A 27,267-nucleotide genomic window follows, 5' to 3' on the forward strand; every position below is an offset into this window, starting at 1 on the left:
TATAAAACAATAGTTATAACACACTGAAGTAATGGCTACTCATCCTGATCCAATCCCATAAAGACAGGTTTCAGAGTAACAGCCGTTAGTCTGTATTCACAAAATGAAAAGGAGGACTTGTGGCACCTTAGAGACTAACCAATTTATTTGAGCATAAGCTTTCGTGAGCTACAGCTCACTTCATTGGATGCAGTCAGTGGAAAATACAGTGGGGAGATTTATATACATAGAGAACATGAAACAATGGGTGTTACCATATACACGGTAAGGAGAGTGATCACTTAAGGTGAGCTATTACCAGCAGGAGAGCTGGAGAGGGAGGAGGGCGGGGGCCTTTTGTAGTGATAATCAAGGTGGGCCATTTCCAGCAGTTGACAAGAACGTCTGAGGAACAGTGGCGGGTAAAAGGGGGGGAATAAAAATGGGGAAATAGTTTTACTTTGTGTAATGACACATCCACTCCCAGTCTTTATTCAAGCCTAAGTTAATTGTATCCAGTTTGCAAATTAATTCCAATTCCAACTCTTGTTGGAGTCTGTTTTTGAAGTTTTTTTGTTAAAGAATTGCAACTTTTAGGTCTGCAATCGCGTGACCAGAAAGATTGAAGTGTTCTCCAACTGGTTTTTGAATGTTATAATTCCTGACGTCTGATGTGTGTCCATTTATTCTTTTACGTAGAGACTGTCCAGTTTGACCAATGTACATGGCAGAGGGGCATTGCTGGCACATATCACATTGGTAGATGTGCAGGTGAACGAGCCTCTGATAGTGTGGCTGATGTGATTAGGCCCTATGATGGTGTCCCCTGAATAGATATGTGGACACAGTTGGCAACGGGCTTTGTTGCAAGGATAGGTTCCTGGGTTAGTGGTTCTGTTGTGTGGTTGCTGGTGAGTATTTGCTTCAGGTTGGGGAGCTGTCTGTAAGCAAGGACTGGCCTGTCTCCCAAGATCTGTGAGAGTGATGGGTCGTCCTTCAGGATGGGTTATAGATCCTTGATGTGTTGGAGAGGTTTCAGTTGGGGGCTGAAGGTGATGGCTAGTGGCGTTCTGTTATTTTCTTTGTTGGGCCTGTCCTATAGTAGGTGACTTCTGGGTACTCTGCTGGCTAATAAGCGATGGTCATATAAACACCACCCTATACTGGAAACCTATTGACAGCTATTCCTACCAACATGCCTCCAGCTTTCACCCAGATCACACCACATGATCCATTGTCTACAGCCAAGCTCTATGATACAACCGCATTTGCTCCAACCCCTCAGACAGAGACAAACACCTACAAGATCTCTATCAAGTGTTCTTACAACTACAGTACCCACCTGCTGAAGTGAAGAAACAGATTGACAGAGCCAGAAGAGTACCCAGAAGTCAGTAACTAGAGGACAGGCCCAACAAAGAAAATAACAGAATGCCACTAGCCATCACCTTCAGCCCCCAACTAACACCCATTGTTTCATGTTCTCTATGTATATAAATCTCCCCACTGTATTTTCCACTGACTGCATCCGATGAAGTGAGCTGTAGCTCACGAAAGCTTATGCTCAAATAAATTTGTTAGTCTCTAAGGTGCCACAAGTCCTCCTTTTCTTTTTGCAAATCCCATAAAGGAGAATCTGAACTTTAAGTATGTGTTGTCATATTTTCTTACCACTATTTTTTTTGGCTGGCTAATTTTGCATATCTGTAGGTGGTCTGGGACTTTCATTATCTTCTCTACCAACACACCCTTCTTGCTTTTGAAAAATAAATCGATCCATGTCAGGTTGAAATACTGCTTCCTGTTTTTTACAGTTGTAAATGGTGGACTGTGTGTATGTTGCTAGGTTACCTGGCAGTGAAACACACAGCTGTACTCATGAGACTTAAAGTTGACATACTGCAGCTTATTTTTTTAACTAACGATTTCTAACTCTGTCCTATACGTCTCAAAACATTACATTTATATAGCTTTTATTTAAGTTATACAAGTCACATGGAGTTAGAGATTTACTAAGAGCTTGACTGGAGAATGCAGTTGTGCTGGCAGACCACCCGGGACTGTGTCACAGCCCACCTTTGGGAACCCCTGCTCTAGGGAATGTATTGCCAGGAGGTTTCACACTACATAGAAACTGGGAGTTATGCAGCCTCAAGCCACATGGAGCAAGTCAGACATGATTATGTGGAGAAAGCTAGGGGATCGTGTTGACATCTGACAAAGGAGTGGTCAAGGTGAGAGATGGATCTGCTTCATATAGCTGTTTGATAGTATAGGCAAAGATTGAGCTTTGTGAGACTCTATAGCCAGGGGCACAACCAGAATTTTCCAAAGGAGGGGACCCAGGTTTCCTGCCTTCTTGGCCCCTGACATGAGGGAGTCGGAGAACCAGAACCAAAGTCTCACATGCCAGGCAGTGCTCAGGATTTATTCAAAGCTGGTGGTAATGCCATTGGTTCCCTCTCTGGCTCGTCTGATCAGGATGTAGGCCTAAGCCAGGAATAGTCAATTTTTTTTGTCAAGGTCCAAATTTCTTGGTCAAGGTCCAGACTCCAGAGAAAATAATAAAAAACCCAGCAACTATAACAATAGATGATGGCTAAGAATAATTAAATACAAAAATTTCAGGATCCATTCAAAAGCATCTGGTAGTCCAGATTTGGCCTGTGATCCACATACACCATGTCTGAGAAGAGAAGGTAGCCTCAACCCATAACATCAATTGAAACATTTCAGTTATTTCAAAAGTGTCCTCCTACTTCTAGAATCTTTCACCTAGTCATATGAACCCAAGGGTTTACCCGGAGCCTTAAAGAACCTTTATCAGGAGTTTTAAATCTAAACAATTCAGCTCATAGCAGGCTTTGTCTTCAACTTTTGCTTTTATAGTTTAAACAGGCTGAGTTGGAGTTGTTACCATGGACATCAGAGTACAGGTCTGTTGATAGTTGAAGGGTTAAAAAGCTTCCAGTCCATTTCTGGGTCTTCCAAGCAAGACCTCTAGCAAAAAGTAGGGCAGACCAGACTTTACATTTGATGCGTAAGATAAAATGGGAAGAGCCAGGTATTTTACTCATTTTATGTCCTATTTTTGACTTTGTATCATTTCTTACATCTAGAATTACCTCTCTCATACAGTAGAGCAGCTGGCCTTGTCAAATCCCATCCTTTACCTTGCTTTCTACAGCTGACCTCATTATTGTTTTAGCTGTTCCTGCAATGTTTCCCTACCTCAAAGTTATCAGAAGTTAAAATTAACATAATGCACTTTTCACTCTGATCCCATTGTTTCCATTTTCTAAATCTTTTATAGAAAAAGTCTTCAGGGCAGGCAACTCAATTTATATGCACTTTGCAAAGTTCTGACACTACCACCTTTAACATTATCCTGATTATGTCAAAGTACACAATTAGATCCAGATGCTTTTATTGAATGTAGCTAATTTTAGCTCCCTGAAATACTCTATGGCACAATTAGCATGTAACACATTAGTAGTCCCAAAACCATTTTATTTCCAGACTTGCGATGCTTTCATATGTATACAGACCATTAAAATCCCTTAATTACAAAAACTACCACATTAGCTTTAATTTTCAGTTTAATTTTAGTACTTTAGATCATTTACTAGTAAACCTTTAGAAAAAGGTTACTGTTATGTATAATTAGATTTAAAATAATTTTACTAAAGGAGACATACAGCACTTTTTTTTTAAACTACATGGATCTGCAACAATGCTTAAAGACAGTTACGTTAATCAAGTGCTCCCAATTTGGATTTGCTGAACAGATTATTCTAGTTCCATTTTGTCAACACAAGTTACATTCAGTAGTACATTAAAGGGATTTTATTGCATGATATTCACTCCACACAGTCCTATGAAGATGGCTAATATATCAAATCAAGATTGCAGATGCTAGTCCCAAGATAAAATTTTGGTTCAGCTAATGCTTAGTTTAGAACTTCAGCAGAGGGGAATCCAGATTCTCTTTGTTCACTTCAGGACTCAGAGTGATAAGAGGAGAACTCAAATCTATAAGCTGAAAGACAGAAATTAAACGACATAAGATTTAGATAGCTGATTCTTTTCTTCAGGTGCCTGAAGACAAATACCTACACCACTCACTTAGATGTTCAATTTAGAGCCTCTCTACTCTACTGTAAAAAGTTTAATTATAGCAGAAGCCACATGCACCAATCAGAGCCCCTTGTGCTAGGTGCTATACAAAAGGAGACCTAGTCTCTGCCCCAAAGACTGATCCAATGTATCAAAGAATGCTAGTCTATCAGAACTGAATTAGCTCCCAAAGGTTGAAAAAAACATACTGATTTTACTTGGTTTTGAGCTCTAGTTTTCTTGCTACACTAAGAATTTATGCATGGGGACTGAGTCTCAGGGCTAAAATCCATTTGTGAATCAGTTTTTGTCACACAGCCTCGCAACACCTAGCTTTTACGTGCTTAGGAGAAAAAAAAAAAGGATTAAAAAAAATCACTGGGATTAAAAGACAGAGTCAGGTACTCAGATTTCCTGTACAGCAGAGAGAGAAGAGATTCACAAAAGCCAGAGGATGGTAGGTCACCCCGCACCTCCAATAGCTGTTGGGAAATGCCAGAGAGAGGCATGTGTTTTACCTGCCCTCTTCCCTCCTCCTACCCCCCATGATAGTTAATATTGGGATACAAACTCTTTTACAAAACTATAATGGATTTTGTACAAAGTATGCTTTGTAAGGTATCATCTGAAAATCCATAATGTTCTGATCGTTATTATCCTGGTAAAATGTGTAGCAACACTGTATAGCATTACTGAGACATATTCCAAGTTTAGACCAATTCCTCAAAGACAAAAGGCAAACTGATGCTTCAGCCCGGTGTCAACAAAATAAAATGGACTAACATCTAATTAAGTGTCCATTCTTTGGCAGGAAAAAGAACGTGAGCGAGAAATTTACATCTTGTCAAAAAAAAAACCCAAAAAACAAAACACACAGCTGGAAGTTCCCATCTCCACAGACTTTCAGTCTCCTGAACCCCAGCTGGAGAGGCTTCTCAGAAGAGGAAGAAAAGATAAAAATGGGGAACACACCTCCAAAGGATCTCTCTCCCTTTATCTCTACTCTCAGCGTCAACAACACTTGAAGGTCAAAGGAAGTATCATTAGACTGTGGAAGGATCATGGCTGAAAGATTCAGCCAATAAGACTGCTAGAACATGTGGTGAGCGAAACCTTTTGCTTTGAATTCACTTAACTTATTAAGCTAAGCGTCAGTCATGTTTTACCTTTTATTTCTTTGTAACAAATTCTTTTAATAGAATATCAGGGTTGGAAGGGACCTCAGAAGGTCATCTAGTCAAACCCCCTGCTCAAAGCAGGACCGGTCCCCAATTTTTGCCCCAGATCCCTAAATGGCCCCCTCAAGGATTGAACACACAACCCTGGGTTTAGCAGGCCAATGAGCTATCCCTCCCTCCCAAATGCCTCATTACTTGTAATCATTTAAAATCTATCTTTCCATAGTTTATAAACTTGTTTTATTGTTTTATCTAAACCAGCGTATTTAGATTGAAGTGTTTGGGAAATTCCATTTGAGAAAACAAGATTTGTGTATATCATTTTCTGTTACTGAAATGGCAGACTTTATATGAGTTTGCATTGTCCAGAAGGGGCTGGGCAGTACAAGATGCACATTTTGGGGGGGGGGGGGGGTTGGTTAGTCTGGGACTGGAAGCTTTCTGGTGTTGCCCTGCAATGTAATTTCAGGGTGGCTGGCTGCAGCACTCAGAGCATAGCTGAGAGTGATTTACATGCTGGAGGCTGTGTGCGGGCAGACCAGGAGTGGTTGCTCTCACAGCAGATCAGTGTAAAAGGCACTCCAGGTTGGAGAACTGAGGGAGACACAGCTGCCCATCAGTCCAGATTGTACCCTGGGGAATGTCAGACACCCCTCTTAAAGAGTGGCACTACTGTAGAAAATAAGAGTAATTGGGCCAGAGAGAGAGCACGCATGCATGAGAAGGGTCCTATAGCCGGGTGGTTAGAGCAGTCACTGAGGATGTGGGAGACCCAAGATCCAGTCTCCCTGCTTCAGTAGCTAATTGTTTATCCAAAGTGACATCGCTTCAACGGGAGAGACTGACATCAGAATATCTCATAGCCCAGAGGTTAGAGCATTCACCTGAGAAATGGGAGTCTCCTGTTTAAATGTACAAATTAAATGGATATAAAAAACCCTCATCCAGGCAGAAGGGGATACTTTAAACTGGTAGGTTCCCACATCTTAGATGAGTACCCTAACCACTGATCCTACTCTTAACTCAGGCTTTGCGGATCACAGTATTCCTGTGATTTTTCTAGCTGCTCATGTCTCTTTGTGGACCTGAGCCTTACTTATTAGTAAAATAAAAGCACCAGCACTTTCACCAGATGTTTTTATCAAGTTGTTGTCCCCTAAAAAGCACTATTTGTCTCAGGGAATCACAGTAACAGATTTTGGTAATAGCTTACTCCCATTACCATTCCCTCCCAAACATCTTTTTAAGTCATGGAATGACTACTTAGTTAAGTCCTACACTCATCATGTGCATATGTGCCTTGAACACTAGGAATAGTGTCAGTGTGCACTACTACCACATCTGCTTTTCTATATTGGCTCCAGTGGAGGGAAAGCCAAGAGTCTCCGTGGCACTGCACATTAGTGATCAAGTTACTTTTAAAGCCAAGGTCAAGCCTCAGCTGCTTTGACTTTTGAAGAGTGGTGACCACGTCAGGAGTGATGAGCCATTTAACACAAACCTCTACATGCCAAACTGGTCTGAACTGGTGTAGTGCTGAAAACCAATGCTGCAGTTAGGGGTTTGACAGACATTGTCTCACAGCAGAGAAGAGTAGCAGGAACATATTCTAGCCTCCAGGTTATTGGTGTTCAGGACTAGTAAGCAGTGGTGTGCCATTTGTGTGTGCAGTGCACGCCTCAGAATTAATTTCTACAAGAATATGAAATCTCTGAATAGGACTTCCTGACTGGCTGTGTCCATGGATGAGTCTATCCAGTCTCTTGTACAACCCCACAAAATGTACTAAAAAAAGTGTCATGACATGCCACTGCTACTAAGAGAAATTTAGTGAGCCTGCACAGAGCTGTGTTTCTACAATAATAAATGATGCAGCTAGTTTTTTGACTTTCAAAAAGCAGCTCAGCAAGAGTGGGCCATGCAAAGCTGAATAATTAAAATTCTTGACTCATGAACTGATGCTCATTCATAGCTCTGTTTTACAACAAAATGTTCACTTACCCTAGAGATCGAAAGGGAAGAGACTGCAAGAAGAATCCATAAATTGGATTCAGCTTAAATAAGAGTGTTGAATATAAGGTACTAGTGCCAAGCATAATTCGTATACAATACATTGTTACAGGGGAGAAATAACTATTCTACATACAAATGCATACAACCAAACAATTATTTTTTATGCATTTATGGAAACAAATGATTCAGATACCTTACCTGTCCTACCACACTAGGTTTTAGTGGAATAACTTTATTCACTTCTGGAGTATTAGAAAGGTCAATGAGAGGTCTACTTTCACATTCCAAAGCAGCAATGGGAGTTTCATCTATTCCAATATCTACCAGCAAGACCTAGAAATGGTAAATAGTTAATTTTCCTCTGTTTATTATACTCCCTTCAGAATAATGTAGAAAAATCAGTTATTGACTCATAGGGAAAAGCCACAAAAAGCAACCATCATTCTTAGGTTTGTAGGTTATATGTAGACCATCCTAAAGGCAGCATAATTTGGTGGATGAGAGAAGGATTAGTGTGCAGAGCAGAGGGGGTAAAGTATTATGTAAGTGCTAAATCATATTTGAAAAATATTCTCAAGTTTCATATTTCAGTTTTTAAATTCAGTTTTAACCTTGTACCTACAATTGTGATGACAACATTTTGACAAAGAAACAGTTCTATAAGATTACTAGCTTTAATCACCCCTCTATCCAATTTGATTGTGATTCAGTATTTACATACACCAAACAAATCCACAGCAAGCTTCCAGCATTAAGTAAACAGAATACCAGAGAAAATAACTACAGTTGAACTAACAATGAGTAATTTGTTAGTTTGGTCTATGCCTGATATCTGCAAGCAAGTTGCTATTCCAGCAAATAGGAATTTAGACTTTTTTTTTCTTTTAACACTATGGTTTAAACAGTTTTCTACAGACAGACATTCTAATCGTAGTTTTGTAATACATCTGTTTTTGGACAGTATTGAATTACCCAACATGGTATTGTGTTTCATGATTGGATTCATAAATACACAAGGACTTTCCAGTGTAGATAACTGGGAGTGCAAATCTAAAATCTGACCTACAATTATTTGTGCAGGTGACTGAAATTCGATTTCCAGGAACATTTATCCCAATGAAGAAATGTTGTTCAGTGGTATGATAAGCAAACACTAGAGGGCACATGTATGCCTAATCTAGTTCACTTCAAAATCTGAGCAAGTTTTTAGTTAGTAGACAGCACACATTTTCATGCAGTTCACTCAATGGCAGCTTTTACAAGAGGGAAAAATGGATTCAGTTTACCTACCTCATTAGTTTGTGCTTCTTCAGCTGGCTGTTTTTGTATTTCAGTCTCTTCTTGTATTTCATTCTGTGCTATTTCTATAGTCTTTTCTGGTGAAAAGACAAGTGTAAGAGGTATTATAGGTGGAGGAGATAAGTCATCATCTTCAAATGATGACACTTGTGTCTTGGTGTCCTTTGCCTGTTTAGAACTGGGGGAAAGTAAGTTGGCAAGTATTTAAGAGGTATTCATTAAGCATTACTATTAAAGTATAAACAAGGTAACGTCCATGTCATTTAGCTGCCCTACAAATGCTAAAGCGCCATTTGATAACTTTATTTTTCTCTATTTTGTGAGTACCCTCAGTCTGAAAATAACATCTTATTTATTCATTATCTAAAAGCATGCTAGGCATCCCACAGAACATAAAGACACTGTCTCTGCCCTGAGGAATTACAATTTAAATAGACAAGTCAAAGTTGCCTACAATGTACAAGCAAAATGGACAATCCATATTTGGTGGATAATCTTGGGATACCACATTTGAAAATTTTAACTTAAGTTTCTGGAAGCTTATGCAGAGATTGCTGTACCAGAGAAGTGCCGGTACTGCATGTCACTGAATTGGTTCAGTCCGCTCCCTGGTGAAGGGAAAAAGTACAGAGACGAATTGGAGGATTCCAAAGTTGCAAGCTTAACAATCAGTGGGCTAGTAGAGTGGGAAAAGGAGAGGGTTTTGGGAAGAAAGCATTTTGGACTTGTAGTTTGAGGAAGTAACTGAACATTTGAGAGATATGAGACAGGCATGATAATGCTTGGCTTACCCTGGAACAAAAGGTTTTATCTGAGCACAACATGAAATATAAGGTTAGTTAAATTTTATTCTGGGGAATCAGCACCATATGAGACTACCATAAATATTAGTTTAAGCTGTGTATATATTTAGAGCTTGTGAAAAGATTTTGGGTTGACAGCTATGGAAAAGACTGCATCCCCTCCACAGAACAGGTACAGAATTGTGATGGTGCTGCCCAGATTCCCCTTGTACCTAGCCACTGTCTCAACTATGGCATGGAAAGACCACCTCATGGAGCAAGAACAGTTCAGTCTTAATTCAATCCTTGGCCTCTCTTAGGATGCCAGATTTTATAATGGTGACAGCATAAGATTGGTCAATACCTTAAAGTGTAACTTAAACAGAACTTAAAAGTAGATCATTTGACTTAACTGCCTGCTTGCTTTCCTCATCTAGAAAGTATTGCCACATTTAGGTCCTCCATTATCTTTCACGTAGCTGGAAGTGTCATTGTGTTGGAACACAAAGTTACTTCTGCAGTACATCAAGTAAGCTGGCTGAAAGCAGCAAATTCCTCAAATACAAGTTCTATGATGCACATAATTCAAGTTGATTCACAGGTAGTTTGAAGATGTGGTCAAGTGATGGAATAAGATGTGCTTATCTTCACTATTTTTACAAGAGAGTCTAACGTTATCCCTTGGTTTACGGATTTAGGCAAACCAAACCATGTTAGAGAATTATGTTGGAAAGAACTAACAAGTATAGCTGTATTATTTTGCTAGTTACCTGGGCATGCTTCTACTCAACAGTAGATTAAATCACTTACATGCTAGTGTACAGTGTCTGAACATCTGGGACAAAATCTTTCCCCCATTGAAGACAATAGGAGTTTTAATAGATTTCAATAGAGCCATGTTACACCCACGGTATCTTACCAAGCTGCAAGAGTCTTTCTGGTGGACACACTGGAGACTTGACGAACAGACATAAAATGTGGAGAGGAGACAGATCTTGGCAAAGTTTTAGGAGTTATTGTTGGAATTCCTGAGATACGACTGGCAGGTGTAGGCACAGCAGAACGTTTTATACTGGCTGGAGTAATTAAAATGGACCTGGAACCAAGACAAGAGTTCTGCGAGGCCCCATCTTCTGCAGATCTGACAGGAGTGCAAACAGCAACACCACTAGAAGAAAACAAGCAGCATACATTTAACTGAAAGCTTCTAGAAACTTCTTACAAACATTCTGAATACTACTCAGACAACAGAAATAAACAACATAAGGCAGGCTTAAGAACACAAACAGATACGGAAGTGTTAGGATAACTAAACCTGAACATTAAAAGTGATTGCTGTATTATGCTGGAACTGGTCACATCCTCATAGTTAAAGTTCAGTTAACAGATGTTTCAAATCATTTTGAAAATTTGAGATTAAATTTGAGACAGAAGAGGAAGCAGTGCACTCAATGTAACAGAATCTTGAAGTGCACTTCTACAGTGAACAGGTATTATGTGAAAACAGCCCTCAATAGATTTGCTTCCTGAGTATATTCAGAGCTGACTAAAAAAAAAACAAAACAACCACACACACACACAAAAACCCCCCACATACCCTCATTAGCACTGCAGAAGTATCTCTGTTATGTGTGAGCTGATTCTGTTCCCTTGCACATCAGAATGGTCAATGAATTCTAGTTAGGTATTTATGTTACCCAGTCCCAAGAGAGCCAAACTGACTTTCATATCCCAGGGTGAGTTAACATTTTTACTTGTGGAAGGGCAGAGTAATCTGGAAGTCACCAGGAGGGTAGAGATACCTCACAATGTTAGTTTTCAAAGTAATTAGAACTGCACTTTTAAAATTCAGGTTACATAGTTGCTTGGTACAACATTCTCAAAGGTAGGTATAGTTAAGAAAACATGCAAGTGACCTGTTAAATTCTAATTACAAAAAGTTACCTTCCAAATGTGCCACAAGATAGTAATCTGATTGGCTCCATTATTTTTGGTGCTGTATTTTCTGATGATGAACCTAAGGGAAGAGAAAAATATTACTCTACGTTATTACTTATTTGTTATCTATATTAGTTTTGTTTTCAACTATAACATCTTACGTACAAGTCATATGATTCATTCCATCCCAACAGCTTTGGAACAATATACAAATAAAGACAAATTTCACTCTCAATTAGCAAATAGTGTGAGGAACATTGAAAGAAATGTTAAAATTAAAAGCCAAGTTAACACAAAAAACAGCCTTCCAAAAATGTGTGCTTACCTCCACATCTCTTAGGGACCTTAATCTGATTTGTAGGTGTGAGTATAATTTTAGCATTGTCTTTTGGGCATGTGTTTCCTTTTGCTGCACTTCCATCTTTGTTCTGCTGAGATATTTTCTGCAGATTAGGGACTGAGCTCAGTCTCTGAATTCCACTGGCTAGAGTTTGGGATCCTGTCACAGAAGCTGAAGACTTGGCTAAATTCCCAGCAGTAGATATTTTGGGAGTACTACCTGATCTTGTTTGCTTGCAGGACACATCAGAATGGACAGTCTGCAGAGATGACATTCTGATAGGTCTAACCATAGCCAGTCTTTTTGTGCTAGATGAGAGTTTGGAGCTGCTCACAGAAATTTTTGAAGAGAGACTTGATTTACCTGAAAGATAGAAAGCTCATATTGCTCGTTGTTTTTTCCCTCAACTGGTTACAAGGTACATTTAACTAAATTACAAGAGAGTAAGTTTACTCAAGTGCAGCTGAAGATATGAAAACATTATGCAATGATTTGTGATAGGTGTTCAAGCATCTGAACTTTGTAGTTGTTACAATTTAAAGGTTTAAATTTTTTTCCACTTTTTAGCCACTAGAAGTCTGAAAACTATAGGAAAACTCTACGGGTGGTTATTTGTCTTTGATGCTTCAGAAAAGCCTCCTTGACACGATTCAGCATATCAGCTTCCAGTTCAAATGAAACAAGAGTAAGGTATTTTAAGAAGCACTTAAATATGCCTTCTTTATAGGTATATGTAAGCATAACTTGTATTTTCAATGTAGTTGGCCCAGCTACCTGAAATACATATTTTAAGGGACAGTCAATGAAGTCTCCTTCCCTATGCTAGTTAAGAGTATTTAAAAGTTAACTTTTTTTTAAATGACAAGTTTCAATATTCTATTTATTCACTTAAAATCATAGTTTTTCGATTAGACTAATTGGATTTGCTAGACAGTTTCTGGTCATTCACATTAAATACACCGGACCCTTGCTAGAACGCGGTATTTGGGATCCATGCATGGTACCGCGTTAACATGGGGACCGCGTTAAAATGAATTGCAATTAAAGTAATTAAATTTGGGATCCATGGCTACGACTGTGTTATATGCAAATTTGTGCTATATAGACACGCGTTCTAGCGAGGGTCCGGTGTATTTCCAAGACATGTGCTACTAAACTTTCCCATTGAATTAAAGTTTTATTAAACTTATTAAGCTTACATTATGCAAGACAAGTTTTTACAAAAGTTAAATTTTCAGCTAAGTGCTCCTTTAACACTGGGTAAGTATAAGTAGTGTGGATGTGTTTTAGCCTATGGGCAAAAAAGCAAGCTACAACTTAGAACAGTATTTTCTTGACCCCTAAAAGGAAGTGTATTATTTAATAGGTTGCCTAGACATAGCGTAAGGGTCACATGGATTCCACAGCCAACAGAATAAACAATCTCTAAAAAACAAGATATTAAAGTTCTGAATCACTGAAGCATGGAAACTGTGTCCTCCAATAGCAGAGTCTTGCATTATACTTCCCAATAGCGACTTCCTTATCTATATGTTATGTTGTTGACTGGGCTAGAGTTTAGTTTTGTTCTCCCTTTCAACGCTCTACACAGTTCTTCTCCCTGCCTACAGTTCATCTGTGGTCACTTAACATTCTCTTTGGACCCGATTATTCCCCCCAACACACTTCACTTTCCTCAAAGACTTCGGTGCTTACTCATGCAGGCCACTACACTTGGAGTGTTTCCCCAATCATGCATGCCAAAATTCTTTCATCTCCTCCAGGTGCCTTTCTCTTCACTTCCTGAAACAGGGAGCCTCTTAGTTCACAAGAAATTAGGAGCATGTTTTCCTCTCCCACTCTTACGCTATGAGCAATTGAGAGCAAGCACTCATTTTGTTTGGAATAAATACGTAGTTTAGCCACATACATTATCCATATACTTCTGCAAGTCTGCTTTTGGATACATTTTAAAGATATCAGTTGCTCATTAAACACTGACTCAATCTCTTTATAGAGGTCAAATTTTATGCTAGATATAGATCTGATTATATTCTGCAACTTTATTCATTAATTCAGTTTTATTAAAAAAATGTGTCCCTCCTCCTCACCCCCTCAAAAAAAAAATTTTTAAAAAATCACCACATGGGCTACAAATAAGATGGGTCACAATTCTAAAATAATTGCCCGCTAAAGGTACAGGGCATTTTATTACCATCTTGGATTACTAGAGAAGATAACAGTATATGCAAGTTACTGGTATTAAGTAGTCGTTTTTCCTTATACCAGGGGTTCCTAACTGTGGTATGCATACCCCTGGGGTATGTGAGACATCTCAGGGTGGAGGGTACATGGGAGAAATTGTGGGTGGATTTTATTTACTGCATTTTCATAATAGGCTACTTAGACAAAGCTTTAAAACTCTGTGGGAATTTGTTATATAAAATCCAGTAGTTAATTTACTTCAAGATGTACCAAGGAGAACACAGATACAGAGAGACCTCCAATCACCATACAGTGCGGGTTCAGTTGGCCAGCAACTGTCCAGTCTAACTGAGCTCAGAACTTAGTCAGGGTTTTATTTTTGGTTATACACGTCACACTATATCTGTGCATAACAGTGAAATATGGACAGATGGCTAAAGACAGGTAGTGTTAAGAACACACAAAGTATCAGTGATGAGAAGGGTAGTGGTACACAGGCAGTTGGGAGATCTGGAAGGGGGTATGCAATAAGAAAAGTTTGGGAACCTCTGCTCCAGATGTAAGTTGGGTAGCAGTGTGATTTCTAGGGTCCTGTCATTAAGTTTTAACAGGAAATACAGCCAGCCGACAGGTATTAAAAACAGAGTGCACAGCTACAGGGACTGAGAACAGAGACATGGTGCGTGTTTGTTTAGTGTAAAAAGCTAATACATAACTTTAAAACAGGAAGCTCAGAAAGGCTTCCAAGTCTTGACACTCTTCAGGTAGAACAATGACTGCTTCTATCTTCATGATAGGCAAATGTTTAAATATGAAATAATGTTACAGGTGTGTGCTTCAGTCTTGTTTTACAATGGATCAAGAAACTGTAAGCTATTATATTCCACTGTTGTTTCTAATAAGTCCTGATAAGGCTTTGACAATTGCATTACTCCCTGCTTTTGTGTTAACCACAACCTTTGAGATATTACCGTTTAAGTTTGCCATGAGTAAATTACTACTATATGGGGCTTTGGAGGACTAAACCAGGGCTCGAGTAACATACTTTTTGACTTCCTCCCTCTTCTCTAATTCATAATGTTGTTTGTTCTCTAAATCACGTTACATTGTGGCATTTAGAGGTTCCTGTGGCTAGACATAATTCTAACCAGAAAAGAACCATTATGGACTATGTAAAAAATAAAAATTAAGTCATCACCGAGAAGCATACCGTGTAAGTGTGTCAGTTCCTAGTTTGTAGATATTGGCCTCATTGATTCTAAACTCTGGTTTAATTCAAGTGCTAGAAGTCAAGAACTTGAACTAACTACCGAGCTTTCAGCCTACATGAAGTTTTATTCACCTGTTCTCAACACCAAAGAGACGAGGGGCTGAGATCATATCTTTTATTGGACCAACTTCTATTGGTGGAAGGTACGCAGAACTCTATGTAGCTTCAAAGCTTCTACCTTCTTGGTCCAATGAAAGATATTAGCTCACCTACCTTGCCTTTCATATCCTGCGAACAATACAGCTACAACACTCCAAACTCCACCCCAAACACAGCCTAGCGTTCTGAAGCGGCAAGAAATACAGACAGCACCAAACACATTTTGGAACCTGCAGGTCAAAAAAAAAACCCATTACTTATTTTAAGTTTAAACTGATTTGCATACTGCATCTCTATGCTAGTTATTACCATTTCCCCCTATGGGAGAGACGGACAAACTTGAATTCAAACTGGAGTTCATGCTGGAAATGGAGGACGACGATGAAGATGAGGTGTTCTTTCTTAGAGGACCATTAGCAGCACTAGGAGGTTTTAACTGTGTCTTCCTTAACCCAAACTGTGAATAAAAAAAGTCTAATTTATTTAACTGTCCAAAATACATTAAGCTAGCACAACAACATTTTCATTTGTTAGATTTCTACATCATTATGCATCACCATTCTCTGGGTTCATTTGTCCCAGGGAAAAGTTCTAAATCCTGTTTTAAAATGCTTAAGTTAAGTAAAAAGCAGACTGCTGGGAAGCAAAAAATAAAGTAAAAATGTAATTATACATTTGTATGGTACCTAATAGGATAGGTCTCAGAAATTGATTGTTAGCCCAATGGTGTTCCCCCTTCCCTCCCCGCCCCCAGCTCAAGTATATCCTTATAATGAATTCAAAGTATATAGAAATGAAGATTAATGGGACAATACACTGGAGTGCTATTTTTGAAATGCTAGGCATCTTTCCCCATCTCACATGCAATATCCCATGTTATTACAATTCTTTTCTTTAGGAAAGTGATTGTGTGAGTTTGACTATTATAACTAAGACTGTTCCATTAGCATCAGATCTGGAGAGAGTGGCCAATATTTCATTTAAGTGTATCCACTGCCAAGAGATCAGGCACCTCTGGGAGGGTGGAGGGGAGAGGAAACAGCATAGACAATATTAAGTGGATTGCAATGTTGTACAAAAGTTAACAAAATTGAGACAAACTATATTCTACAGGTTAGTCACATTCTTTTAGACATGAGTACTTAAATTGTAGTGCTATGGTTCCTAGAATTTGGCTTCTGATGTAGCAAGAGTCACTGCTATTCTGCTTCCATGCTAGAAAAATGAGAGTCTTTCCAAGTAGCACAATACGTGACCATGAAGAGTAAAGACTTTAATCCACAAACCTCCTATGAGGCCTATTATCTGCATTTCCCTGCCCCTTAATATTACATACTACATTTCATGTTAACACAATATCTAACTATATGCTGATGCACTAAGAACAATTGTGTGTTAAAAATATGGGGAAAACACTTGATGTATAACTTAGCCACCCAAGAATTGCAATTGTAGAATAGAAACTTTACCTTGAATTTATTATAAGAGAAGACTATGGCATTAAGTCAGAAAACTAGGTTTGTCTCTTACATATGTAAAAATGGAGAAGTCACCAGTATTCTAAGAACATATTCACTCTGCAGTTGTATTAACACTGTAATTACCTTGCTTTGAGAAGGAAGAACTCGCTTGTCTTGTAATGATGAGCTGCCACTGAATGGTGAGTCACATACATCTGAAGCAACACTGGATTTGTCAGAGAGTAGATCTTCAGATGACCCCATGCTGTTCACATGTTTTTTCCCTGGTTTTGGCTGCAAGATTAAAATTTTAAATTTATTTGAAAGCTATTACAATTTCAACAGCTCTGATGATCGTGCAGGAGCTGATTTATTCAGTAATCCATATTTTTTATACCAGCCAACAGAAAAGGATATTGCATCTACCAAGTATGAGAATTGCTAGACATTAAAAATTCCAAGTTCTCAATTTATTTAGACTCTATTAGAATTTAAAGGTGTTAAATACAGCATAGACTATGTTCCCATTTATTAAAATTGGCTTTAAATCAACATAAGGCGATCACCTCTGCAGCAAGTTAGTCCCTATGTGATTCTTTCAGCCCATGCTCATCCCTAGACACTGCAGTGGTTGTTCCCTTTTCTTAAAATAGGTATGTCCCACATCTGTAGGCAAAATGTAATTACACACGAACGCTTCTTTCCAATAGCCCAAAGGAGATTCTTCCCTGGATGACACCAACAGCTAGACATGAAAGTTTTAGACTGCACAGCTCACGAGTCTATTCCAGTTAGCATCTGAGAGGGCCACATGACCAGCAACACTATCAAAGCTATGGGATTGGAGACAAAGGGGAAAAGAGCAGACTACAGAAGTTCCCTTGCCTATGGCACAATTTCCTCACCCTTCTTCTCAGGAGTAAGGAGCCAACATCCTCCTCCTCAGTAGTGCACACAGAGAGAAGGAGCATCTTGCTAGTTGCATAGCCTTAGCTACGAAGGGGAAGGAACAGAAGGACAGGAGAGAAAAACCAACCTGGACAGGGCTTATGTACACGAGAGATGATTAACACAGCTACCGCTTCCCCTAACATATCTGGGCAGTTCTTCAGTGTACTGCCGCATAGCTGGATCCTCCTCAATCTTACATAGTTGGCTAATCATGCTCTAGATAGGATGGTGTACCAAGACTATAAAGTGTTATTACTGCTGTATCTCCAGAGCTGTGCCTACTACTGTCAATTTTGAAGAGAGCTTAATATAAGTAAAGAGCCTGTTGGCATCTAAATCACCAAAAGACAGCAATAATTTTACCAGACGGATGATAAAATAAGTATTAAATATTTACATAGAAGTCAGGAACATCAAGTATTAATAAGTGTAAAAACTTAAATTCAGTCAATTAAAAAACAAAACAAGTTCTTTCTGCAGTTCTAGCCACTACTTTAATAACTACTACTCCACTAGCATTAGTATAACAAGTTAAAATATGCTTTCAGTTTACCTTGTGCATTTGTCAGCTCTTTGTGTAAAGTCAGTTTCCTATTTGAGGTTCTCTCAAACAATGGAGAGATGCATTAAAAAAGAAAGTTGTTAAACAAAAGCTTGCACGAGATTTAAACAGTCCCTTATCTCAAGACAACCATGTTTTTTTTTATTGAGTATTAAGCTATCCAGAAGAAAATTCTTTACCTTTTCTACTGTCAGTTGACGGCTTTTTCCAAGAGCAGATGAAGCCTTTGTGTGCAATTTGCTTATTGCCTTTTTATTTTTTTCATCACTTTGCTGTTCTTGGGCTAGAGGTGAAACAGATATTTTAGGAAATTTATGGATTTTAATAGGACTAGATGTGTTTGGAGGAGTTTTGTCAACTGCTGTCACAGGTAAATCTGAACGCTTCTGAAAGGAAGGTGGCAGTTGAGAAATTGGGCTGTCCCACACACAGTATGTCTCCCTTTTAATAGCCCTGGGGCTTTTCTCTATGTTTCCTTTTTGAAAGATTTTTAGTTTTGACTTGGATGCTTGCACAAATTTTTCTATAACCTTGGGTTTTGGCCCTTCTGATTGGGTGACTTTGTTCTGTTCATTTTTGTTGCCGCTTTCTAGCTGCAGTGCTAACAAGTGAGCTTCTTTAAAGATTTCCACAAATTTCTCTCCAGTAAGAGGACTCCACATCAGCTTATCATCAGGGGTCTGAGAGATCTTTTCTTCAGCACCTTTAATTGCTTCAATACTGACAGCAACACATTTTTCTTTGTGCCCAAGAGGTCCAACAAAAACTTCATCTTCATTTCCACTGTAAGACGGACAAGACAGTCAAGATATTGTAACATCCTTTGAACTTTACATATGTACTTGCCCTTAAACACTTAGCTTACCTTGCAGGAGACAGAGAAAGGTCAAAATCAAATTTTTCATCAGTTAGAAGGGGAAAGTCTGAAAGTATAATGATCTCATTAATTGTGACTATCGCTGTAGTTACAAGGATTTACACAATTTGCATTGCAGTATATTTCTCACGACACTGCCAGTTGGCATTAGCCTTAACAAATTTAACCTTTAGAGTTACTTCTAAATTTGTTTTAAGTAGTTACTTGATCTTCATTAAGTTCACACCCCATTTGTAGTTATTCCAAAGACATTGCCAAGATATCTTTAAAATTAACTACGACAATAGTTCAAGTTATTAGGTCAGATAATTAAAAATAACCACACATCTTTCTGAACATGTTTAATTATTTCAAGTAACACTTAACATTATTAAAACTGAAAGATAAGAAAAATATCCTAGTTTTAGTGTGCATTTGACAGCACTTTGTACATAGCCAATGCTCTTGTTTCAGTAGAAAGTTTCTGTTTGTGGGACACAGCAAGGTGGAGAGAAACATTTAAAATCAGGAAAAGGTTGTAAAAGCAAAAATGTTATTGAGAGCCCTTGGGGAAAGTGACCAAGACTACTTTTAACACTGAAATGGAACAGATGTCAAGATGACTGTCAGAAAATATTCAGATTAAGGGTGGTTTCTTTATCATCCATTACTTTTGCATTGCACTCAACTGAAACAATTAAAATAAACTACTAAATTTTACCCTAGAAGAAATTTGCCGTTGAAGAGAGGATGTTATTGAGTTTAGAGGCAGCAGAAAGATGCAGGAAAGTGAGGAAGCTATTTTAAGCTGAGCAGTTTTGATGAACTGGGAAAGCACCAGACTGGAAGGGGTCAGAGATGGAAGAGAAATAAAAGGGTAATATGTAAACCAGTTGTCAGATGTTTAAAAGGCAAATGAGATGAGGGGAAACGAGATACAGTAGTAACTAGGAAACCTAGGACAGATTCCACCCTCCCAGCAAGAGAAGTATAAGAGGACTTGTTTGAATAAGGCACAGAACAAGTGAGAAGACAGTAGTTAGGTGAAAATAAGGGAATGAAAAGGCCTGCCTGGAACTGAAAGGCAGCAGAAGGGAGATCTAACTGGGATACAGAAGGAAAGGAGAGGATAAGGAGGGGACAGAGTAGATCCCAGGCAAAGAGAAAGTTCTTAGTGGAGGGTGTCAGTTTTGAGATCTGAAATTAGGGATGTGGGCTTCAAGTGGCAGGGTGGGTGTCAAACATTCAGAAGAGATGTCAAGAGTTGAGGCACTTAGAATATGGTGGCACTTAGACATAGTAACGCTGAGTGTCATAACTTTTAGGCATCTAGAAAAATCACTGCTCAGGCTTCCGATACAATGAACGGAGGGAGATAGTTGATTATTTCTCCAGAGGAGCTTCAACAGGAGAGACTGAGGGAGCTCCTCAACAGAATATTCTATAACAGGGGTCGGCAACCTTTCAGAAGTGATGTGCCAAGTCTTCATTTATTCACTTTAATTTAAGGTTTTGCATGCCAGTAATACATTTTAACTTTTTTTAGAAGGTGTCTCTCTTTATAAGTCTATATATTATTAACTAAACTATTGTCATATGTAAAGTAAACAAGGCTTTCAAAATGTTTAAGAAGCTTCATTTAAAATTAAATTAAAATGCTGATCTTACGCCGCTGGCCCGCTCAGCCCGCTGCCAGCCTGGGGTTCCATTCACCTAGGCCGGCAGCAGGCTGAGCGGGGCCTGTGGCCGGGACCCGCTGCCGGTCTGGGGTTCCATCCGCTGCCTTCTACCAGCCAGGGTCCCGGCTGCCGGTCTGGGATTCCAGCCCTGCCCACATAGAGTGGGTACCTACCTTCTCCCTGGTTCTAGCCCATTCTCTTCCTCTCTCTCTGCACTGAGCTGAGGGTGGGAGTGCACTGAGGGCTGGGGGTGAAGGAGCAGGCTGGGGGTTAGGGTGCAGGGTTTGGCCAGGAGCCAGAATGAGGGAGGGGGCTCAGGGTTGGGGCAGGAGGTTTGGGTGTGGAGTGCTTACCTGGGCAGCTCCCATTTGGTGCGAGGGGTGCAGGTGGGAATGTGGGGGGGAGATGCAAGAGCTCCCTTTTGGTGCTCAGGGTAGGGGTGAGAATGTGGGGGGTGCAAGAGTCAGGGAAGGGGGCTGGGGGTGTGTGTGGGGGTGCAGGAGTCAGGGCATGGGGGCTGGGTATGTGTGGGGGGTGCTGGAGTCAGGGCATGGGGTCATGGGGGGTGCAGGGGTCAGGGCAGGGGGCTGAGGGTGTGGGCTAGGGTCGTGGGGGTGCTCCCAGCCCCCTGCCCAGAGCAGCTCACGGCAGGGGGCTGGAGGGGATATGCCGATTCCACCCCCCTTCCCCACCTCTTCTCTGCCTCCTCCCTGGAGCAGCTCGCTGCAGCTCCTGCTTCTCCCCCTCCTCCCTCCCTCGCAAGGGCCATCAACTGATCAGCGGCAGGGAGGGAGAGGAGGAGGGGCAGGAAACCAGCACGCTGGGGGAAGAGGCGGGGGGGAGGAGGGAGCTTGCCTTCCCTGCAGCAGCAGCCAGCAGGACCAAGCTTCTTCACCTTGACCCCGCTGGGGGGAGGGGGAGGTGGAGAAGAGCAGGCCACAGCGGGCAGGATTTTTAATGGCAAGCTGCTGCCTGCCGGGTCCCAGCCTGGGTTCGGCAGCGGGCTGAGCGGGCCAGCAACTGGGGCCTGGCAGGCAGCAGCATGCCATTAAAAATCGGCTGGCGTGCTGTCTTTGGAACGCGTGCCATAGGTTGCCGACCCCTGTTCTATAACCTAGGGTTAGGACACTCACCTGAGAGGAGGCAGATCCTTTTCAAAGCCCCTATCCTCCCTCAGGTGGAGGGAATGACTTGAACTGTGGGTCTCCCACCTCCTAACCACTGGGCTAAGAGTTACAAAGGAGATCTTCCTCCACTCCATTTTGTGTGAACTCATCCATGGGGGCATAATCTAGTAGGCAAGCTCTGAGCCTGTTCACTGGATTCGGCCCCGCAGGTGAGTTAGGCAAAAAAACAGACTCTTAGGGAACTTTTACTGGAGGGGTGGGGTGGGGTGGGGGGAAGCACCTAAAGGGTTGGGTGGCACCTGAGAAGGGGTTCTGTGAATCCCACTGGGGCCCGATTCTGGGATTTAGGTGCCAAAAGTGGTAGCTAGGCAGCTAAGTGCTTTTGTGAATCTAGCACTTAGACCAGGGGTGGGCAAATTTTTTGGCCCTAGGGCCACATCAGGTACAGAAATTGTATGGAGGGCTGGGTAGGGAAGGCTGGGGGAAGCTATGCCTCCCCAAACAGTGAGGCGTGGCCTGGCCCCCCACCCCAGCCCCCTGGAACTCCAACCCCCATGCAACCCACCCTGCTCCCCACCCCTGACTGCCCCCCAGGACTCCTGCATCCTATCCAAACACCCCTGCTCTCTTCCCTCTGACCATCCCCCTGGGACGCCCATCCCCTATCCTATCTCCCCTGTTCCCCACCCCCAACTGCCCCCCCTGAGACCCTCCACCTCCTATCCAACCCTCCCTGCCCGACGTTACCTGTGGGGTGGGGGAAAGGGGGGCTCAGTCCTTTTCCTGTGCGTTTCCCCTACTCGTTTGGCTGCTCTCCCTGGCAGTCGGGCAGGGCTCACTCCCTGTCTGGGCTTGGCTGCTGGGGACAGGGGCCAAGCATGCTGGAGGTGGAGGGGGGCCCTGGTTTGCTCTGCCCCTGCTCCTGGCAGCAGGGCCCAGGCCCCTTGACCGCCCCCCTGAAACCCTCCTGCTCCTCGACCCCCACCCCCAGAATTCCCCCTGACCGCACTGCCCTGAAGCACCAGGTCTGACGGTGCTATAGCCATGCCACCCGGTCGGAGCTGCAGCCACGCTGCCCAGGTGCTGGGGGAACTGTGACTGCGAGCGAGGCAGGGAGGAAGGGGAGCAGAAAGGGAGGGGCCAGGGGCTAGCCTCTGCCCCGCTCACCATGCTGGCAGGGAGTTGGGCTGGCACCTCTGCAAGCCTGTCTTGACCCCGTGGGCCAGAGGGAAGGGTCCTGCGGGCTGGATAGGGCCCGCAGGCCGTAGTTTGTCCCCCTCTGACTTAGATGCTAAAGTGGTAAGTGCCTAAGATAGAGGCATGGGAATCTGAATTGGAGTAGTAGTAACTTCTGGCCAAGGATGGTGTGTGGCAAGAGAGAACACACACTGAATTGAGGGAGATAGCTAATTATTTATCCACAGCAGAGGAGCTTTAACAGGAGAGACTGAGGGAGCTGCATAACAGTGTTACTTTCCCCAGTCATCCAAGGGAACATGTCCAGGAACAGAGGAAGCAAGGACACAGCTGAAGGGGTTAGAAGGACCCATGGGAATGACAAGTATGTCAAGCATCAGGTATTTACATCAGTTAACAAGGAAGCTAAACTGATGAATGACAAACTCTGGGATATGGGAAAGAAGAAATTGCTAGAGCAGACTTCAGAGTAGAAATACGAGGGAGATTAGAAAGACCCTAAATGCCGCCACCACCACATGTTGCAGAGGCTACCCGTGGTTCAAAGAACTCTTACAGAGCTCTGCAGAAAATCACTAAGATCAAAGTAGTGGGAAACAGCAGGCTATCCATGAAAAGACTGCTTACACAGCAGGTTATGGAACAGATGTGACAGAATCACTGATTTAAATAATCAGAACATGTGGGGTACATGTGCACTGCAGTTGGAGGAAGAATTTCCAGCTCAAGTAGACATACATGCTCTATCTTTGATCAAGCTAGCATGCTAAAAACATCAGCGTTGCCATAACTACATAGCCCAAGCACAATCCTGTCCGAGACCTTAAGTATGTATTTGGGCAGCTAGCCTGGGCTGCTGCCTGCACTACTGTGCCTACGCTGCTATTTATAGCCTACTATCTCAGTCAAAACCAGTGTGTGTATGTCTATCTGAGCTAGAAATTGCACTCCCAGCTGCAGTGTAGCTGTATCTTAGAAACTAGCTCAGGCTTGTATATCCCTTGCTAAAAGTTATAAGAAGACAATTAAACAATAGCTTTCCACCTACCACTGTTCTTGCAAACATCCAGTTTTTCTTCAGCCATATTCTTTGACCAGCCTACTGACATTTCCTTTCCTTCTTCCATAGTGTCTGCAAAATAAGACAGTTCAGAAAGATTCACAATTTAATTTTGCAGGCATGTTTTGAAGCGCAGGGATCAAGTTGTTGACAAGGATTACACTTAGGGAATCACAGGTAGTGCAGTTCAGTGAAGTGCAAACTCTGAAATCCATAACTTCAAAGAGATGGATCAATTAACTTCAGCAATAGCCCTGCAAACGACTGCAAGGTTCATAAATTCTACAATTCTCATCTCCCTTCTAATCAAATGAGATGGTGCTGAAGAACTCAAATATAGTGGTGGGGGCTCTGTTAAACAAAGCTCCAAGCCCAGCACACAGCTGAGAGTTCATGGAGTTCTGCAATTACCCCTAAGCACTTTGCAGGTTTAAACTATTCATGTAATGTAAGTTAGGGTGACCATTCGTCACATTTTGACCAGGACAGTCCCTTTTTTAAGCCCAACTTGATAAGTTGGCAAGAATAAACAGGACATGCAAGGGGACAAGTGGTTTGGACCAGACCGGTGCAGCTGTGGGGGTGGGGGCTTGGGCCAGTGGCTTGGGCCAGCCCCATATAGTGTCCCTTTTCCCTTTGGGAAATACCTAAGTAGCTTCTGTGGGCTACCTACTAAGTACCATGGTACCTAAACACTAAGTCTTTTTTTTTTTTTTTAAATCTGTCTTAGTGAAAGCTAAATCAAGTGAGCCTCTCCACAGTAAAGATTAAACGTGGTCCATTTTACAGAGGGTAGGTGCATTCATGGAAAGAAAAACAGGAAATGTACCTCTTAGGTAAGCAAAGTGAGAATTGTCCCCCCCCCCCCAGTTTAGCAGAATTTAAACACGGGCTAGGGTTCGGTTACAAGCTGTTTTCCGAGGGCGTGAGGAAGCTGTAGAGATTATGTGACTAAGGCAAACGGCGCCGCAAACTCCATCCTCTCTGCTAGCGCGCAGTTTAGTCTGTTTATTACGTCCCCATCCACTCGCCTGGTTTTGCCAATCCCTTCGCCCCACCTGGGGTGGGGCGGCCTGCCCCCGAGCCGCTCCTTCGCCCCATGGCGGAGGGGGCCGCCGCGCCTTCACGCCGCTCCGGGGGCCCCACACGCCCCGCTCCTTGACCCCACCCGGCCCCCAACTTCGCCCCTTCTCCCCCCGGCCACCCCCCGCCTGCCTCACTCCCCAGCCCGCCCAGGGCCTCCCCACTGCCCCGACAGTCCGCACAGGCCACCGGGCCACCCTCACCCCCGAGGCCGTCCCGCCGACGCTGCGCAGCACCGGGTCGAGCCCTCCGGCCGCACTGTGCACCCCGGGGCTGGTGGCGCCCCCTCCCTTAAGAGGGAAGCGAGGCGCAGCGGCACATTTGAATTACTCGCGGCCCGGGGCACGTAGAGCTGGCACAGATCGAGCTTCCTCATTGGTAGGTTTAAACAAGGTTACAGCCTCGTGACCCAGGGCTGACGGCGGTCGGGCGGCGCGAGAACCCAATGCATGGTGGGACTCGTAGTTCGGGAGGGATGGCTCCGCTGAGGAGCAGCGTCCCGTGGCCCTGGTTTGCTCCAGGCTCCCCCAGGGGTCCCTCGGTCCCAGCAAGCACCAGAGTGAGGCTGTCGCCGCCGTTCCCCTCCACTTGCGGCCTAGACCCGCCCCAACTCGGCGTACGGCGCGCCTGGCTGCGCCAAATCGAGGCTGTCCTCAGAGCCAGCCTCTGTTTGTCTCATGACCCAAGGTTTTTCCCCCCAGACCAGAGCGAGGCTCCGGCAGGTACCGTACCCTGAGGGCCTCGCTGCCCCCCCCCCCCCGGTCAGCCCGCCCGGCGCGTGGGGTCACACACTCTGGCGGGTGTCTGGCGCCCGATGTGGAGACGTCCTTTGCCTGCAGGTCTCATGCAATGGGGCATCATCGTACTGCGTGGTGGCCCGCCCAGGGCCCAGGGACGTGTGCACCAGAGTCTGCCTCACCCCCTCCAGCGCTGGAATATGTGGCAGTGCGAGCCCGTGAGAGGAAGGGTGGCCAGTGGGAAAGGTGCAGTCCGAGTGTGAGTGGGCTCCTAGTGGGGAGCCAGCTGTGGTCACTCAATTAGGGTGAACTGCAAAGAATGGGGCAGACCATCCCCATAAAGCTGGTGGATATTCTAATACTTAGATTTAGCAAGCCAGTATAAAACAGCCTCTTTATTACCTTACTGCTTACTCAGCAGTCCAAACAACACTGTTCCCTTAAAGTGATCCAGGTACCCACATCAAATATCTGGAAATCGTATTTCATCATATAAAAGAAAAGGATCAGACACATTACCTCCCAGGCTAATGAATGTTTCGGATCTTACCCAAATAACGCTACAACCAATTCTTATTAACTAAACTAAAATTTATTTAAAAAAAATGAGAGAGAGTATGGTTAAAAGATCAATATATATATACAGACATAAGTTCAATCCATTGAGGTGCAGATTTATAGCAGAGATGGTGATCTTTGTAGTTGCAAAAAATTCTTTCAGAAATAGTTCATAGCTTATAGTCCAATGTCCAAATCTCATATTCAGAGGAGACCAGCATAACTGGGACCTCAGTCTTGTGCCTCAGTCTTCCCGTGATGAAGCTGAAACAGATCTGAAATGACAGAATCAGGACCCAAGGATCTTTTATACAATTTTATGTCCTCTTTGACACGTTGGGATTTCCTCGGGGAACAAAAGGTAATTAGGATGACTTTGAAGGAGGTCCATCGCTGGTACTTAGCTATACGAATTAACATAAAGTCATTTGCTTTTTCCTCCACCATTCACAGTACATTTCAAAGAGAGATGAATACTGAGATATCCTGTGTTTACAATGCATTTAAATGATATCAGAATACACCATAGACAGGGACTCTTGATTACATTGTTGACCCTACTCATACATATGTAAATACACAAAAACACAAACATCTCCTCACACGTCTTTTGAGGGTTATTTATTTTCTGGTGTGGAAAGTTTTAGAAATATGTCTATGTATTAGCTGTGGAGCCTCAACATTATTAGGCTTTTTAACACAAAGTTTGTTCTTGTTGAACCAAACAGCATAAGGGTTTCTATTATGTACCACTCTTAACATGTTGAAGGGCTTTTCCAAAAGACCATGCACATTGTAC

The 27,267-nt window shown here is 42.4% G+C and overlaps 1 protein-coding gene and 1 long non-coding RNA gene across 5 annotated transcripts in view; one reads left to right on the plus strand and one right to left on the minus strand.

Moving 5' to 3' along the window:
• The window catches only part of LOC140905308 (uncharacterized), a 42,204-nt gene that overhangs the window by 966 nt on the left and 13,971 nt on the right, over nucleotides 1-27,267 (plus strand). The window contains exon 2 of the long non-coding RNA XR_012156815.1: nucleotides 4,907-5,197. This is a non-coding gene — a long non-coding RNA (uncharacterized lncRNA). The remainder of the gene's footprint in view (nucleotides 1-4,906; nucleotides 5,198-27,267) is intronic.
• On the minus strand, nucleotides 3,473-26,044 carry GTSE1 (G2 and S-phase expressed 1). Of its 4 annotated transcripts, none has more exons than XM_073328379.1 (12): nucleotides 25,966-26,044; nucleotides 24,079-24,162; nucleotides 19,037-19,094; nucleotides 18,351-18,954; nucleotides 16,803-16,952; nucleotides 15,508-15,655; nucleotides 11,631-12,008; nucleotides 11,312-11,384; nucleotides 10,287-10,535; nucleotides 8,577-8,763; nucleotides 7,485-7,619; nucleotides 3,473-4,018 (listed from the first exon to the last, which is right to left on the minus strand). In XM_073328379.1, exons 2-12 carry the CDS (start codon nucleotides 24,155-24,157, stop codon nucleotides 3,935-3,937), a joined length of 2,145 nt encoding a protein of 714 aa, XP_073184480.1. In that variant the 5' UTR covers nucleotides 24,158-24,162; nucleotides 25,966-26,044; the 3' UTR covers nucleotides 3,473-3,934. The 4 variants fall into 4 exon arrangements, with proteins under 4 accessions (XP_073184480.1, XP_073184481.1, XP_073184479.1 ...); XM_073328380.1 differs by having other exon boundaries at nucleotides 25,905-25,992; XM_073328378.1 differs by lacking the exon at nucleotides 25,966-26,044 and adding an exon at nucleotides 25,377-25,703.

The sequence above is a fragment of the Lepidochelys kempii genome, chromosome 1, assembly GCF_965140265.1.
Source record: "Lepidochelys kempii isolate rLepKem1 chromosome 1, rLepKem1.hap2, whole genome shotgun sequence".
NCBI classification, from domain to species: domain Eukaryota; kingdom Metazoa; phylum Chordata; order Testudines; family Cheloniidae; genus Lepidochelys; species Lepidochelys kempii.

Bases quoted from the DNA above. Each gene is read 5' to 3' on its own strand.
- GTSE1 (XM_073328379.1), bottom strand. From the start codon at position 24,157: ATGGAAGAAGGAAAGGAAATGTCAGTAGGCTGGTCAAAGAATATGGCT. The intron at 15,656-16,802 runs GTAATTACAGTG...TTTTATTCACAG, and splicing joins TTCTTCCTTCTCAAAGCAAG to TTTGGGTTAAGGAAGACACA. The intron at 4,019-7,484 runs GTAAGGTATCTG...TCTGTCTTTCAG, and splicing joins AACCTAGTGTGGTAGGACAG to CTTATAGATTTGAGTTCTCC.